The following is a 17706-nucleotide window of genomic DNA, read 5'->3' on the forward strand; positions in this document are numbered from 1 at the left end:
TCGACTTGTCCCAGTTTACTAGTACGGATGACACATCCATGAGATCATCTTATCCAGACATTCACAGTGAGTGACATGCAATCTTCTATGCTGCCTGCTCATGAGCTAAAACTCTGTGCTCTAATAGGTATTAGCAGATCTGGGGAGACATGGATGGCCAACATAAGCCCCAGAGCCCAAGACATCTCAGATGAGGAAGCTACCGAGGAAGAACCATCACTGCGCTCACTCTCACTCTCCACCAGTGCAGAGACACACACCTCGGTGGGGCATAGCTCTAGATTGGGCTCTGGGTCACCTACTGGAGAACATCCCACTGACACGCCCCTGCAGCACTCGGAGGCAGGGACAGCCCAGGTGTCCAGCACTTGGAGGGCTGCTGGAGACTAGCACTGCTGAGTCTGAGTCAGATGATGTGCCTCTGCGAGCAGCCGCCAGCACAATGCTGAAGATGTAAAGATTGACGGCAGAACAGCAGGCAGAGATGCCGTAGTCACTCAGCAGGCTGGAGAAAAGGATGGACGAGTCGGTCCACATTCTTTCTGATGTCGTGGCTCCGATAGACGCGCGCCTTGAGATCACCATGGGAAGGTTGGAAACCTGCATGGAGACCTTATTCCAGCAGATTTTATCAGATTTGCACTCGGTTCTGGACTCCATTGCCACACACACAGGTGGGCATTATCAGTGTCTAGGCAAGAAGGGACCTCCCTCCAGGTGTCCCTTCTTCTCAAGGAATCAGAAAGAGGCCATTGGCACCCACAGGGAGGATGATTGTCAGCCAGACACTCCAGGGGCCTCTACTCAGGACACTCGCAAGGGTGTCCAGCAGCTCCAAAACTGCTGTGCCTGAGACCCCCATCCACTCCAGTTGCTAAGGCCGAAGGGGGTGCACCTTATCAGGCCAGGTCCCTCCAGGCCTCGGGCCACCAGAGGACGCCTGCCAAGGTCATCACAGATATCAGGTCATAGCAGTCAGCAGGCTGCCTCCGCCTCTGCTGTGGATGTCGGGGCTGCACCCAGGCATAGTGATAGGGTTAGGAAAATTAAGAAATAATGAAATCAATTTTGGGTCATGGGTGTGCTACCACTGTAAAAAATATTGCACTTTTATTAATACATTTGATATTTATGTGAATGGCTTGGCCAGCTGAAGGCGTGGTGATTATGTATGTTAGATGGCTTTAGCCATCCTCCCACTCGGTGATAGTCTCCCTTTGTGAGATTCACATTCATGTGATGTCAATCTGACTGAAGATAGTTTCTGCTTGTGTGATATCATAGGGACGTGTTAAAATCTTTATTGGAAGTCTGGACTTAATGCGTTTGTACCGCATTTTTCTCACAACACACCATTGTGTGAGGGTAGCTCAGCAGCCTTGAGGGATTAGCAGCAGTTGTGTCTCCTCAGTGGTTCTACCAAAGACAAGAGCTGAACGGGTGGATGATATCCCCAGCCATATCCTTATCTCACTGGCCACTGTAGTTTCTCATTAATGTGGTGACATCTGCATCAAGTAAGTTGTCGCAGCTGTTGGGTTGGCTTTCACTTCCCAGCCCAGTGTATACAGGGTGCACTGCTGACCTTCTTCATCTTGGCCTAGTGAATCATGAGGCTGAAACAGGAAGGTGCAAGTCTGAATGCTGAACTTGCTTTTGATGTGACTGGTTGGACATCCCTTTCAATTAAAAGGAATGGCATTAAATTACAGCAAATATACGGCCATTTCCCTTGCCTTCACATTACTCCTCCTGGAATCTGGTCGCAATTAAAATGGCACAGGCACTTCTTCCGTGTCGTGTTTCCTCGACGACATCATCCCATGGAAGCTGACCCACATCACCCTCTTCAGGTTCCTGGCCCTCCTGCTCTTCATCCTCCGAGGAGCTCTCATCCTCCTCCATTTCACTCTCTGGCAAGGGATCACCCCTTTGCAGTGCCAGGTTGTAAAGGGTGCAACACAGCATTGATGTGGAATACCCTATCTGGGGTGTATTCAGTGCCCCGTTGAATGGTCCAAATATTGGAAGCACATCTTCAGAATGCCAGTGCTCAATTAGGAGACTGTGTGGAGCTGTGAACTGCATTGTACCTCTCCTCTGAAGCACTCTGAGGCTGATGCACAGGTGTAATGAGCTAGTGTTTCACTGGGTACCCCTTATCCCCAAGCAGCCAGTCATGTAGACACTCATGCCCTTCGAATATCTGAGGCATCTGGGAGTGACTCAAAATGTATGAGTCATGGGAAGTCCCAGGGAAACTGGTACAAACATACATTATGTGCTTCTGATGATCACACAACAGTTGAACATTGATGGAATGAAAGCCTTTACGGTTGACAAACACTAGGGGCTGCTACGAAGGAGCCCTTAAAGCCAAATGGGTACAGTTGATTGCAGTCTGCACGCTTGGGAATCCTGAGATAGCTGAAAACCTATTGAATCTCACAGCCTGGCTAGCTTCACCTCACATATTGATGTAGAGGGCATCTGTGACCTCCTTGATGGATCTATGTGTGGCAAGCTGCAAGTGCTACACAAGTCCCCTTGGATCCCGGGGATGATCCACAGGCAAAGAAATTGAGCGCAATTGACCTCCAAGGCCACCGGCAGGGGATAGCCTCTGATTCCACAGGACTTTGGTACCTCGCGAAGAATGTGGCACATGTGATCCACCAGAGCTGCAGTGAGTAACTCACCTCCTGATTCCCCAAAGCCTGTCCACCATTTACAAGGCACAAATCAGGAGTATGATGAAATACTCTCTACTTGTCTAGATGAGTGCAGCACCAACAACACTCAAAAAGCTTTATACCATCCAGGGCAAAGCAGCCCGCTTGACTTCTGTTTTATTCATTTATAGGATGTGGGTGTCGCTGGCTAGGCTAGCATTATTGCCCATCCCTAATTGCCCTTGAGAAGGCGGTGGGCTGCCTTCCTGAACCACTGCAATACCTGTGCTGTAGGTACACCCATAGTGCAGTTAAGGAGAGAGTTCCAGGATTTTGACCCAGCTACAGTGAAGGAATGACAATATATTTCCAAGTCAGGATGGGGAGTGGTTTGGAGGGGAACTTCCAGGTGGTGTTGTTCCCATGTGTTACCTACCCTTGTCCTTCTAGATGGTAGTGGTTGTGGGTTTGGAAGGTGCTGTCTAAGGAGCCTGGGAGAGTCTCCGCAAAGCATCTTGTAGATAGTACACACTGCTGCCACTCTTTGTCATTGGTGGAGGGAATGAATATTTGTGGATGGGGTGCCAATTAAGTGGGCTGCTTTGTCCTGGATGGTCTCAAACTTCTTGAGTGTTGTTGGAGCCACACTCACCCAGGCAAGTGGAGAGTCTTCCATCACAATCCTGACCTGTGCCTTGTAGATGGTGGACAGGCTTTGCAGAGTCAGGGGGTAAGCTACTAGCCACAGAATTCTTAGCCTCTGACCTGCTCTTGTAGCCACAGTATTTATATGGCTAGTCCAGTTCAGTTTCTGGTCAATGGTAACCCCCAGGATGTTGACAGTGGGGGATTCAGCGTTGGTAATGCCATTGAATGTCAAGGGGTGATGGTTGGATTCTTTCTTGTTGGATATAATCATTGCCTGGCACTTGTGTGGCATGAATGTTACTTGCCACTTTTCAGCCCGAGACTGGATATTGCCCAGGTCTTGTTGCATTTGGACATGAACTGCTTCAGTATTTGAGGAGTCGCTAATTATGCTGAACATTGTGCAATCATCAGCGAACATCCCCACTTCTGACCTTGCGATAGAAGGAAGGTCATTGATGAAGCAGCTGAAAATAGTTGGGTCTAGGACACTACCCTGAGGGACTCCTGCAGTGATGTCCTGGAACTGAGATGATTGACCTCCAAAAACCATAACCATCTTCCTTTGTGCTAGGTGTGACTCCAGTCAGTGGAGAGTTTTCCACCGGATTCCCATTGACTCCAGTTTTGCAAGGGTTCCTTGATGGCACACTCGGTCAAATGCTGACTTAATGTTTAAATGCAGCGACTGTGATGTTAAGCCAGTGACTCCTACATTTCCCTGTTACGGCATGGCAAAGGGCATGGGTTCCAATGGCTAGCTTCTCATGGAGGCCTTCCTCTTTTCTTTCAGGCCTGACTCCATTTTAATCATGTGGCACCAACAAGTTAGAGAGCGCTTCCAGAAAGGGACCCTTAATCCTGCAGTGCGCTCCTCCCAGACTGCATCAGTCCACTCCCATGCAGATTTGCTTCTACTTTCAATTTATAACTCTGCCATTTGGTTCTGCACAATTACTTTGAGACCCAGCTTCAACCCTCGTCCCACTCTCCATGTCCCAGAAATTTACTTGCAACCTCATGATGTGAAGGTAGAGCTCTTTCCTGTTATTCTCCAGCCTCCCCCAGTAATACTGGATCCCGTTGTTGTTGTGGTTGACATTCCTACTCTACCCACTGAACCCATCACTGTTGACGTGCCCATGCCCCATGTGGACCTCATCCCTCGCTATCTAGAGGCTGTGTGCACAGTCACCTGCAGAGAAGACCTCCAAAGAAAGCTTCTCAGACCCACCCCCCTTTTATTATGTTTTCCCCAAATACAAGCTGCAGATGCCTTCCATAACCATTACCATCCCACCTACAACCCTGTAGAGAGTTAGACAAGCCAATGGACACAGACTATGACAACGCCCTACCCACCAAGATGTGCACTATCCTAATTAAATACACAGCCCTTGCTCCTCCCTGGAGCAGGAGTACAATGTGCTTGCCATGCATAGCCCTGTAACATGGCCCACTGGACCCCAGAGCTGCCTCTACTCTCTCACTCCCGAATGTGAGCCCAAGGAGCGTTTCTCCTCTCTGACTCTGACTTGCTGGCCCCAGACAAAGGACTTTGACTTTCAATGAGTTCCCCATTGCCCTCATGACACTATACTGCCACCCTTCCCACCACAACCCCCCGCCCCCACCCCCCACCACCCCCTCGCCACTTCATGAGTCTCCATGCGACCCATCGCTCTTGTGCCACACTAACCACTCCCTGCTGTTCTTATTCCAGCATCTGCATGCATCCCCTCCCATTCATACATGTGGTAATGTTTGTCAGCATTTCAGTTTCCCTTGTTGGGCCCCAGCTTCCCAACCCTCGGTCTCCCCTCGGCCTAACATCATTCTCCCACCTCCTCTACCCCTTCCTGCCCCTTTGCCCCCGCTGAGTGTTGCCCCTTCCCGCCACCTCCATTTAATGCCTCCCTACCCCTCTGTCCCCCATGTGCTCCCCCTCTCCCCCAACCCCTTGCAATGCATTTCTGCCCCTTTGGCCTCGGTGCGTCCATTATCCTACCCCCCCCTACACACCCAATCAAATTGCTGGACTCTGTCTGAATGTTCAACTCTGCCTGAGTACTGCTGCACAGTGGTGTCCTTCTGGATTACGGAGGCACTCAGCAGTAGCAGACCCACACTAAGCCCCCAGCTGTGTGGGGTCCTTCTGGCATTGCAATAAGACCAGCGCAGCACTGTGGCATTGCACTCACCTCGAAGTCACGAGCAAAGTCAGGTCTGATCGGTGCATGCCACTCGTTTTCAAATGTGATTTGGCCCAGCGTCATTTCCTGCTTTCTGTTTGGAAGGTGGCATGTGATTCCGACCCGCCGCATATTTAATGAGGACTCATGACCCGGTAATGAATGCAAATGGCGCTTACGCCACTACGCAGCTGGATATTCAACCCACCATTTACCTGCCGTCGAGAAAGTTCCTAACTGTTTTTATGCCAGTAGGATTCGGAGTTTTTGACTTCTGCTAGATTCTCTGCTCCCACCCGCCATGAAACCCACTGCGGGCAGGAAGGGAAAATTCTGCCCCCTGTCAAAGCACCTGAATTGTGATTGCGGACCTTCTGATTTAACAAAAAGCTGCAGAACCTACCTGCCTGATACTAATCAGTTTGATTAAACTGGCTTTCAGCAAAGTAATTTGCATTCTCTACTACCAGTTAAAAGGAATCATTCTTTCTCCTTTTGCCATCTGGTGGCTGAATCAGTCCAAAGCTTAGACTGTTTGCTTCCCTGGTAGATGCAATAATGAAACAGAAATTGGGAATATTGAGAGTAGAGAAGCATTGCAAAATGAAGAGTTTGAAGTTATAAATAAATTGCAGCCTTTTATCAATCCATAATATGTTAACATTCTTGAATTTTTCTTTCACGCATATTTCCTATTGGCACAATTTCTGAATACTTTTTCTGATTTGCTATTTCAATCAGTAAAACTGCAATGCTTGTTATTCATTCCTCTGATCAATGGTGGCACTTGTGCCCACCTCAAACCACCATTTTCTTTTTCCATTATTGATTTAACTTTGGTGAAAGGGAAATATCTTTTAAATTTACAAGTGTGTGCTGACTTACTTTGGATCTCAACAACTATTTTGCTGCTGTGTCTAGAGGCCTCCAACACCCATTCCTCTGTAATAAAAAGAGAAAACACTGGAAAAGCTCAGGGGGCTCGGCAGCACCTGTGGCGAGGGAAACAGAGTTAATGTCTTGAGATAAAAACAAAAAAACTGCGGATGCTGGAAATCCAAAACAAAAACAGAATTATCTGGAAAAACTCAGCAGATCTGGCAGCTCTGTCAAAGGATCATGAGGACTCGAAACGTCAACTCTTTTCTTCTCCGCCGATGCTGCCATACCTGCTGAGTCTTTCCAGGTAATTCTGTTTTTGTTAATGTCTTGAGTCCTTATGACTTCTTCAGAACTCTTCTCCAGCTCTGAAGAAGCCATACAGTCTCGAAATGTTAACTTTCTCTGTCCATCAATGCTGTCAGGCCTGCTGAGTTTTTTCAGCATTTTCTGTTTTTATTTCAGGTTTTCAGCATCAACAGTATTTTGCTTTTACCCATTTCTCTGCCTTGTGGCTCATAATCTCTCAAGTGTCCTGGAAGCATACCACTTGTCAGATTTGACAGATTCTCACTAATCCCTTCACTTTATCCCTATCTCTGTAATCTCCTCCAGCCCCACAACCATCTGATATCTCTGCTGTACTTTAATTCTGGTCTCTTCCGCATCCCAAATTTTAATTGCTCCACCATTGGTGGCTGTGCCTTTGGTTGCCCAGACTTCAAGTTCCGGAATACCTCCCTACACTTAACCATCTCCCCACCTCGCTTTCCTCTTTGCAGGCTCTCCTTAAAACCTATCCCTTTATCCAAGCTTTTAGTCAGCTGACTTAATATCTCCTCATTTGGCTCAATGTCATATTTTGTTTTGTAATATTCCTGTGAAATGTCTTGAGATGTTTCATTATGTTAAATGCACCATATAAATATAAGCAGTTGCAATTGTTACTCTTAGCCCTGTACTGATCCTGTTCCTCTCTATTCAACAGCCACCAATCTACTCGCCTCTCTGTCACTTGCGGTCTCTTGCTGATCCTTCAGTGTACTCCCATTTGTCTTCCTACCTCACTACTGTTCTTGGCCTCTCGTGGACAAATGGGACATAAAGCATGTGCCTTTAAAAGCCCAAATGTCCTTACACCAAATTTCCACCTTTACACTTCTGAAACTTTAGTAATGTCCTTGCGTTCTACAGGTTACTTCACCACTTTAACAATGATTTAAAATAATAAAACCAAAGGAAATGAAACCTAGCCATTCAATTATCAACAGAAAAAACCTAAAACTATTAATAGAAAACAAAGAGGGTGGGGGGAAGGCACATCTTCCTATAGGGTAAAATGTAAGTAACGTTTTTAAAAATTACATAAATCGTATATAAATGGAAAAATATTACAAAAAACAAAGAACCTTCTCCATTCAAACAGTATCCCAGTGAAAACAAGCAATAGTGGCCTGAACCCTCAAAAGTTTTTTTTAAGTGTGCACACTTGTCAGCTCACTTACAAGGATACAGCCCTACTGTTCAGCCACCTGCCCAGATATTTTAATGGGGAACCTATAAGATTAGTGCTGCAGATTTCTGGTATGCTCAACCTAGCACTTAAACTAAAGCTATTGCCATTCAAATATTCCTTGGAAAGAGGATAGGATACTCTTGTAACCCTGTGATCCCTACTCAAATAAAACATAAGATCATAAGACGTAGGAAAAGGAGTGGGCCTTACAGCCCCTCGAGCCTGCTCTGCCATGCAGATCATGACTGATTTGAGCCTGGCCTCAACTCCACTTTCCTACCTATTCCCCATAACCCTTGGCTCCGCTATAGTTCAAAGATCTGTATATCTCAACTTTGAATATATTCAGTGACCTGGCTTCCACAGACACAGACTCTGTAGGGCAGAGAATTTTAAAGATTCACAACTCTCTGAGAAGAAATTATTTCTCATCTCTGCCTTAAATGGCAACCCCTTATTCTGAAACTATGCCCCCAGTTCAAGATTCTCCCCACACGCATTCCACCCCATCCTCACTCTGAGGAGAAAACCCCATACTGAAAGACCATTAGCTCAGATTAAATGCTACTAATTCATTGTTCATTAGGAACAACTATGTCCTAATGGTGCTTTGCACAGGGGTGAAGTAATTGTATAACACCACATAGACTGCAGCGGTTCAAGAAAGCAGTTCACCACCACCTTCTCAAGGGCAATTAGGGATGGGCAATAAATGCTGGCCCAGCCAGCGATGCCCACATCCCATGAATGAACAAAAAAAAACTGACAATCAATTTACAGCAGATTTTTTTGGGGTGTGAAGCTTCATGGTGGTAAAATGTATGATGCACAGATGACAAACAGCGGCAATTGTTGGAGAAAGTGGTATTGTGAAGTTTGTAGATGAGAGAACCTGAAATCAGTCTGTATTCACAGTGAACTCTCTCAAACAGCAATGTGATATTAACAAGATAATCTGTTTTCATGATGTTGATTGTGATCTGTTCGGTTGCCGCTACCCATGATGTGTACTGAATGGACACCATGAGCAGTCTTGTTGGAGTTATAAAGAAGTCTTTGTTAACAGTGCTAAACTATGTAATTATTTACAGTAGAGGGTAAAGATATGGAGATGACCCCATATTAGGTCCTTACATGTTCCTTCCTCTTACCATCTCTGGGCTGCCTTAGTTCTAGGCCATAATCCTTCTTACATCACCATGTGGGCGATACTGTACTCAGTCCCATGTTAACCTTTTAGATACCAGATCCTTCCACTACAGTTTGAGGGATAAATATTGGCCAGGTTACCAATACCTTCCTTGAAATAATGCATCAACTCTGAGAGAAGAAGGTTTAACACCTCATCTGACAGAGTAGCACTCCCTCAGTACTACACTGGAGTGTCAGCCTAGATTTTTAAGCTTAAGTCTTATAGGACAGATGATTAAAAGCTGGGCTATAGAGATAAGCTTTAAAGAGCTTGTTAAAGGAGGAGAGAGAGGTGGAGATACTTAGTGAGTGTATTTCAGAGGGAGTGTAAATGGCTGAAGGCAAGTCTGCTATGTTGAAGCAAAGGAGTTGCACAAGAGAGTGGAGCTAACTGTTCTGAGAAATTAATTGGTCTGGACTGCTCATCATTGCAATAAATAACTGGAGGATTCAGTTTACAAATGTACAAAAATGCTAAGGAACTATTGATTTATATGTATAATCTTGTATTCTGTTCTGTTTACAGGCTATGTAGATGTGGGCCTGATTCCTGAAGGAGCACGAGATATCCGAGTGGAAGAAATAGCTGAAGCAGGGAATTTCTTGGCTTTACGAAGTGAAGACCCAGAGAAATATTTCCTCAATGGAGGGTTTATTATCCAGTGGAATGGAGACTACAAAGCAGCAGGAACAACATTTAAGTATGAAAGAAATGGAAACCTGGAAAACCTGACAGCTCCAGGACCTACAAAAGAACCTGTCTGGATTCAGGTAATTCATGCTTCAGAAACCTAGAAAATGTTCAATTTTTGTTATTATTTTTGATGGGAGAATATGAGCGCTTTTAAAGGTCTTTGCGAGATTCCCAGGACAATCCAAGGAAATGCAATGTATCCAAATACGGACAAACTCTAGATTTCAGGTAGACCAGATACAATGGTGAGTTGATCAATACCAGTTGTCTTCACTATTTTTAAAGCAAGAGCCACTGTAGCAAAAACCTGCAGTGTGAGAGCCACATCGACTGCTAAATTATCATTGCTTACTACTCCAGTAAAAACACACCAAAAAAATACACATTGCCAATAGCTGAATACTCTGCTAGTTTTATGGTGGTTGCTGTGGTAACATAACTGTTACTGTACAACGCACATACTTAGACATACTTATTGGTGCACATTGCACCATGTGGTCAATGTGACTTGTAAAGAAGGCTGACTTTTGATAGGCTGGGTACACATTTTTTAATGGTAAAAATAAAATAAATAGGAATATAATGCTGGGTTGGGCTCCGACTCACCGTGACTCTCTGAGGATAAAGCATCACTGAAAGTGGATGGATGGAGTTGGGGAGCCACACTTAGTGTCATTGGGAGCTGTCACTGGCTTGAGGGCTTGCAATGAAGAACACTGGTCCACACTATTCCGACTGTACCTCATCAACAGGAGACCAACAATAACTAGTTATTTCCTTTTCATTGTGTATTTAGCCTGCAAAATATATATTTTTACGATGGTTAGCAAATGGGTTTTAATCCTTTAAAGGAAAGTGCAGTAAGGGACCATTTAAGTTGTACATTGAAGCACATGATCTACAATCAATGTTTCTACATCTGTGGATGCAAAATGTGGACTAACAATAGCTTTCAAAGTCACATCCACATCTGCAAAAGATTTTTGTAGTGAATTATGTAGAAAAAAAAGTTGTGTTTATGTAGTATCTTTCAAATCCATCTGCCATCTGCTGTGGATCAGACAGTGCGGTGTGCTCACCAGATTGTGATCCCAGGGCAGCTCTAAAGTTTGGCACCACTGAGCTGTGTTTCTCTGCGCTGGTGGAGGGTGTGGGTGAGCGCTGTGACTGGACTTCAGGGAGGGTGCATTCAGATTCCTCTCCAGAGATTTGTTTGGCGTTTGATTAGAGGCCCTGGGTCATGGATTCTGTCGGCTGTTTGGTGGATGTGCCTGCGAAAGCAAGGGGAGATAATTAGTGCATGGCAGAGGCTTATGAAACGTCAGTCATGACATGGTTGCCTGATGGCTGTTGCACTGCTGGATCCTCACTTGGTAGAGCACGCCGACCTCACCGTCATCATAGGAATGGTCCAGATCCTCGCTGGCCAGCTGGATGGCTGTTTTCAAAGTCCGTGAGGACCTTGATTTTGGGCATTCTGCCACTGGTCATTGACCTCTCTCTCATTTTGTGCCAGCTTGTCCTGCATGGATAGAGATGGAGAAAGAGTAAGTAAAACACCTGCCAGGCCAGATGATAAGTATGCCTGGCCTGTGTAGGTGGTGAATGGTCCCATGGACAGGATGAGGACAATGACAGTGTCTGTGAGACAGTGAATGCCAGCGAGTGAGGGCCCTGTGGATGTGTAATGACTGATGAATGTGTGAGTTGAGAGTGATGACAAGAGTGACTTACCTTGCCGGAACGGAGGAGATCATTCATCCTCTTGTGGCCCTGGGTGGTTGTCCTCTTCTGAAGAACGTTGGTGCTGACCACCGCTGCTGCTGCCTCCCAAGCTGGATTGGTCATGTTACTGCCCATCCTGCAGCCAGAACGAGAGTACAGGACATCCCAGTGGGCCTCCACAGCATCCAGCAGTCACTCAAGGGACCCGTCACTGAAGTTGCGGGCTGCGATCTTTTTTCCTTTGCTGGCCATGGCTTCCATGGTGGTGGACTGGAAGAAATGACCACAGTGCTTGCGGCTGGACTTTAAACATGGCACCTGGCGTCATTAGGCAGCGGGTGATGGCCAACGGGCAAATAAGAGCCCACCCGCCATGGAAACAGCTTCTTTCCCAGGACTGCATAAATAATTAGGCAGGTTTGGGATGATACGGAAAACCCACTGTCATGGGTGGCGGGTAAAACATCTTTTTACACGCCCGCTACTGCACTTAGTGCAAATCTTGGAAAATTCCACCCAATAGCAGTAAACAGAAATTCCAAGCCACTACCCATTAAAATACGCTAGGACGAATATTGACCAGCCTTTCCTGCCCAATAAATTTCCTGTGTTCATGTGATATATATATAATTGAAAAAATAAGAATGCATTTACGTTCACCATTATATTTTAAGATTTACCGTAACTCATGTATTATGAAGCCCTCAGCTGAATCCTGCAAAAGTGGATTTGCCTCTGGAAATGTCATCACATTTAAATAAGAAAATATTTTTGTCCAGTGTACTTCTTGTATTTTGTGAATTTTAATGTTGTTACGTACCGATAAGGGTGTTGGAAAGATGTCAGAATGACTGGGAACATTTTAATCTAGAACTAGTCCTAAAGATTCAGAACAAATGCATTTTTCTTTTACATATTTTGAATCTTCTCTACATTCACTGGAGGTTTGTTCTTGAAAATTAACATGACTGGAAATGGTTAACTTGCTCTCTTGCTTCTGATAGGACTGGATTTTGGAGTTGGCAATGAAACAAGGGCACTCACTGCTGACTGTGAAGTAAGTCTTGCTGAGGCATTTAGCGAGCTTTCTGGTGAGGATCTCACCTCTGTCAGTGTGCAGTGGTCCACAATTGATGGCAGCTTTCTGCACTGGGCATTCACAATGTAGAGCAGCAGTGATGTCATGAGGCTGTCCAAGCACGTTAAAAGATTTCACAGATTACCAAACAGGAAACAAAATGCAGTGAAATAAAATCCCCATTAAAATAAAACACACAGAAAGAATTACAGATTGGGACATACAGATGGGGAGAATGTAGAAGGTAAAATATTTTGAAATAAATATTTTTTAAAACACAATAATGATGTAAGAGAATGAGCTTTTAAAAATATACTAATTAATCATTGAGCAGGACTCCACAAACATAAAATTATTTTTTCAGGGCAAGCTCTGTTGCACAGAAAATTTTATTATTATCACTGTTAAAAACCCAGTTACACCTGATTGAACAAGGTGTAACTTTTAAAGGGATTTCAACTGATAATATGGGAGCAGGAAAGTTGAAATTCTGACTGACATGATGATTGCTGCTTTAGGGATGTCCATAGTGCATCCAAGCAACATAGAAACATAGAAACTAGGAGCAGGAGTAGGCCATTTTGCCCTTCGAGCCTGCTCCGCCATTCATTATGATCATGGCTGATCATCCAACTCAATCGCCTGCTCCCACTTTCACCCCATATCCCTTGATCCCTTTCATCCCAAGAGCTATATCTAACTCATTCTTGAAGACATACAATGTTTTGGCCTCAACTACTTTCTGTGGTAGCGAATTCCACAGGCTCACCACTCTCTGGGTGAAGAAATTTCTCCTCATCTCAGTCCTAAATGGTCTATCCCATATCCTCAGACTGTGACTCCTGGTTCTGGACTCCTCCTCCATCGGGAACATCCTTCCTGCATCTACCCTGTCTAGCCCTGTTAGAATTTTATAGGTCTCTATGAGATCCCCCCCTCAATCTTCTGAACTCCAGTGAATATAATCCTAATCGACTCAATCTCTCCTCATATGTCAGTCCCACCATCCCAGGAATCAGTTGGGCAAACCTTCGCTGCACTCTCTCTATAGCAAATACATCCTTCCTCAGATAAGGAGACCAAAACTGCAGACAATATTCCAGGCGTGGTCTTACCAAGGCCCTGTACAATTGCAGCATGACATCCCTGTTCCTGTACTCGAATCCTCTGGCTATGAAGGCCAACATACCATTTGCCTTCTTTACCGCCTGCTGCACCTGCATGCTTACCTTCAATGACTGGTGTACAAGGACACTCGGGTCTCGTAGCACATTCCCCTCTCTCAACTTATAGCCATTCAGATAATAATCTGCCTTCCTGTTTTTGCTACCAAAATGGATAGCCTCACATTTATCCACATTATACTGCATCTGCCCACTCACTCAGCTTATCCAAATCACACTGAAGCATCTCTGCATCCTCCTCACAGCTCACCCTCCCACCCAGCTTTGTGTCATCTGCAAATTTGGAGATATTACATTTAGTTCCCTCATCTAAATCATTAATATATATTGTGAATAGCTGAGGTCCCACCACCGATCCCTGCGGTACCCCACTAGTCACTGCCTGCCATTCGGAAAAAAGACCCTTTTATTCCTATCTGCCAACCAGTTTTCTATCCATCTCAATACACTACCCCCAATCCCATGTGCTTTAATTTTACATGCTAATCTCTTTAATGGGACTCTCAAAAGCATTCTGAAAGTCCAAATAAACCAAATCCACTGGTTCCCCTTCTTTAACTCTACTAGTTACATCCTCAAAAAATTCCAGTAGATTTGAAAGCATTATTTCCCTTTCATAAATCCATGCTGGCTTTGTCCGATTCTGCCACTGTTTTCCAAGTGCTCAGCTATTAAATCTTTTAAAATGGACTCTAGAATTTTCCCCACTACCGATGTCAGGCTGACTGGTCTATAATTCCCTGTTTTCTCTCTACCTCCCTTTTTAAATAGTGGGGTTACATTAACTACCCTCCAATCTGTAGGAACTGTTCCAGAGTCTATAGAATCTCAGAAGATGACCACCAATGCATCCACTAGTTCTAGGGCCACCTCCTTAAGTACTCTGGGATGTAGATTATCAGGCCCTGGGGATTTATCGGCCTTCAATCCCATCAATTTCCTCAACACCATTTCCCTACTAATACTGATTTCTTTCAGTTCCTCCCTCTCACTAAACCCTGTGTTCCCCAACATTTCTGGTATGTAATTTGTGTCCTCCTTTGTGAAGACAGAACCAAAGTATGTATTCAGTTGGTCAGCTATTTCTTTGTTCCCCATTATAAATTCCTCTGTTTCTGACTGTAAGGGACCTACACTTGTCTTCAGCAATCTTTTTCTATTCACATACCAACAGAAACTTTTACTATCAGTTTTTATTTTTCTAGCAAGCTTACTCTCATTCTCTATTTTCCTCCTCTTAATCAATCCCTTGGTTCTCCTTTGCTGAATTCTAAACTGCTCCCAATCCTCAGGTCTGTTGTTTTTTCTGGCCAATTTACATGCATCTTCCTTGGATCTAATACTATCTCTAATTTCCCTTGTAAGCCATGGTTTGGCCACCTTTCCTGTTTTACTTTTGCACCAGACAGGAATAAACAATTGTTGCAGTTCACCCTTGCGCTCTTTGAATGTTTGCCATTGCCTATCCACCATCACCCCTTTAAGTAACATTTCCCAATCCATCATAGCCAACTCGCGCCTCATACCATCGTAGTTTCCTTTATTAAGATTCAAGACCCTAATCTCAGAATCAACTCCATCGCTCTCCATCTTGATGAAGAATTCTATCATATTATGGTTGCTCATCCCCAAGGGGCCTCGCACAACTAGATTGCCAATTATTCCTTTCACATTACACAATACCCAGTCTAAGGTGGCCTGTTCTCAGATTGGTTCCTCAACGTATTGATCCAGAAAACCATCCCTATACACTCCAGGAATTCCTCCTCTACGGTATTGTTACTAATTTGATTTGCCCAATCAATATGCAGATTAAAGTCACCCATAATTACAGATGTTCCTTTACTGCACGTGTCTCTAAGTTCCTGTTTAATGCCATTCCCAACATTACCACTACAGTTTGGGGGTCTATATACAACCCCCACTAATGTTTTTTGCCCTTAGTGTTTCTCAGCTCTACACATGCAGATTCCACATTGTCGGAGTTAATATCTTCCCTCACTATTGCGTTAATTTCCTCTTTAACCAGCAATGCTACTCCAATGCCTTTTCCTTTTTGTCTGGCCTTCCTAAATACTGAATACCCCTGGATGTTCAGTTCCCATCCCTGGTCACCCTGCACCCATGTCTCCGTAATCACGACAATGTCATACCTGTTTACATTAATTTGTGCGGTTAATTCATCCACTTTATTGCGAATGCTCCTCGTGTTAAGGCACAAAGTCTTAAGGCTTGTCTTTTTAACATTACTTGTCCTGTTCCCATTATTTTTCACTGAGGCCCTGTTTGATTCTTGCCCTTCATTTCTCTGCCTACCACTTTTCTTATTCCCCTTTCTGTCTTTTGTTCTTGTTCTTGATTCCTCCTCCTCTGACTCCTTACATAGGTTCCCATCTCCCTGCCATTTTAGTTTAAACCCTCCCCAACCACTCTAGCAAATATTCTGCCTAGGACATCAGTCCCGGTCTTGCCCAGGTGTAACCGGTCCAGTTTGTACTGGTCCCACCTCACCCAGAACCAGTCCCAATGTCCCAGGAATCTGAAACCCTCCCCCTCACACCATCTCTTCAGCCATGTATTCATTGGATATATCCTGTTATTTCTACTCTGACTAGCACGTGGCACTGGTAATCCTGAGATCGCTATCTTTGAGGTCCTATTTTTCAACTTACTTCCTAACTCCCTATATGCTGCTTTTAGGACCTCATCCCTTTTTTTAGCCTATGTCGTTTGTACCAATGTGTACCACAACCACTGGCTGTTCACTCTCCCCCTTCAGAATGTCCTGTAACCGCTCTGAGGTGTCCTAGGGAGGCAACATACCATCCTGGAATCTCGTTTGTGGCCACAGAAACGCCTATCTATTCCCCTTACAATTGAATCCCCTATCACTATTGCATCCCCACACTTTTTACTCCTCCCCTGTGCAGCAGAGCCAATCATGGTGCAATGAATTTGGCTGTTGCTGCTTTTCCCTGAGCGGCCATTCCCCCCAACAGTATCCTAAGCGGTATATCTGTTTTGCAGGGAAATAGCCACAAGGGATTCCTGCACTGCCTGCCTAGTCCTCTTGTTCTGCCTGGTGGTCACCCATTCCCTTCCTGCCTGTGGACGCTTAGCCTGCTGTGTGACCACCTCTCTATATGTGCTATCCATGATACTCTCCACCTCACAGATGCTCCACAGTGTCCCCAGCCGCCACTCCAGCTCTGAAACCTGGGCTTCCAGGAGCTGCAGCTGGATGCACTTCCTGCACGCATGCTGGCCCTGGGCACTGAAAATGTTCCCGGCTTCCCACATTCAGCAGGAGAAGCACACCACGGCTTTGAGCTCTCCTGCCATGACTTACCCCTTTAAATTAAATTAAACCTTTTAGAAGATATTTAATATCAAATAATATCAATTACTCTAGGGCCCTTCTTCCCTGCTCCTCATTATTACAGAATATAACCCTTACAAATGATGAACTACAAAATAAGACCTTAAAAACTATAAGCGATAAAAGTAGTCCTTATCCAACTGTGCTCACAGTACTCAAATGGTCACCTTATTCCCTCTTCAATGAACTCCCTCAGTCACTAAACTTCAATTTAAGCACTCTACTGCAGCCCAAAGCAGCACTCCAGTGCAAACAAAGTCAGCACTGTAAGATGGCCTGTTTTTATACTCTCTGAATATCGCCTCTGAAAACCTGGTTAAGTTAGTTATCTAATTAATTAGTTGTAGCTGCAAGCAGAGCCTATATAAACCCTGTTTTAAGGCTGGCCTAAAAGTCACCTTCTTTCAACCCAAACATCAACTTTTAGTTAAATACTAAGTTACAGAAAGACTAGACTTTAGATAGAATTTAACCATTAAATTCCCTCAGTCACCAAACTCCAACTTAAGCACTCCACAGCAGCCCAAAGCAGCACTGTCAAAATCCTG

At 44.8% G+C, this 17706-nt stretch overlaps 1 protein-coding gene across 1 annotated transcript in view; it reads left to right on the top strand.

Annotated features, from left to right (window-relative positions):
* The window catches only part of LOC121275808 (A disintegrin and metalloproteinase with thrombospondin motifs 12-like), a 689364-nt gene that overhangs the window by 504853 nt on the left and 166805 nt on the right, over positions 1-17706 (top strand). The window contains exon 17 of the mRNA XM_041183446.1: positions 9625-9869. Coding sequence (XP_041039380.1) covers positions 9625-9869 — 245 coding nt within the window. The remainder of the gene's footprint in view (positions 1-9624; positions 9870-17706) is intronic.

Source organism: Carcharodon carcharias, chromosome 1 (assembly GCF_017639515.1).
Source record: "Carcharodon carcharias isolate sCarCar2 chromosome 1, sCarCar2.pri, whole genome shotgun sequence".
Lineage (NCBI taxonomy): Eukaryota > Metazoa > Chordata > Chondrichthyes > Lamniformes > Lamnidae > Carcharodon > Carcharodon carcharias.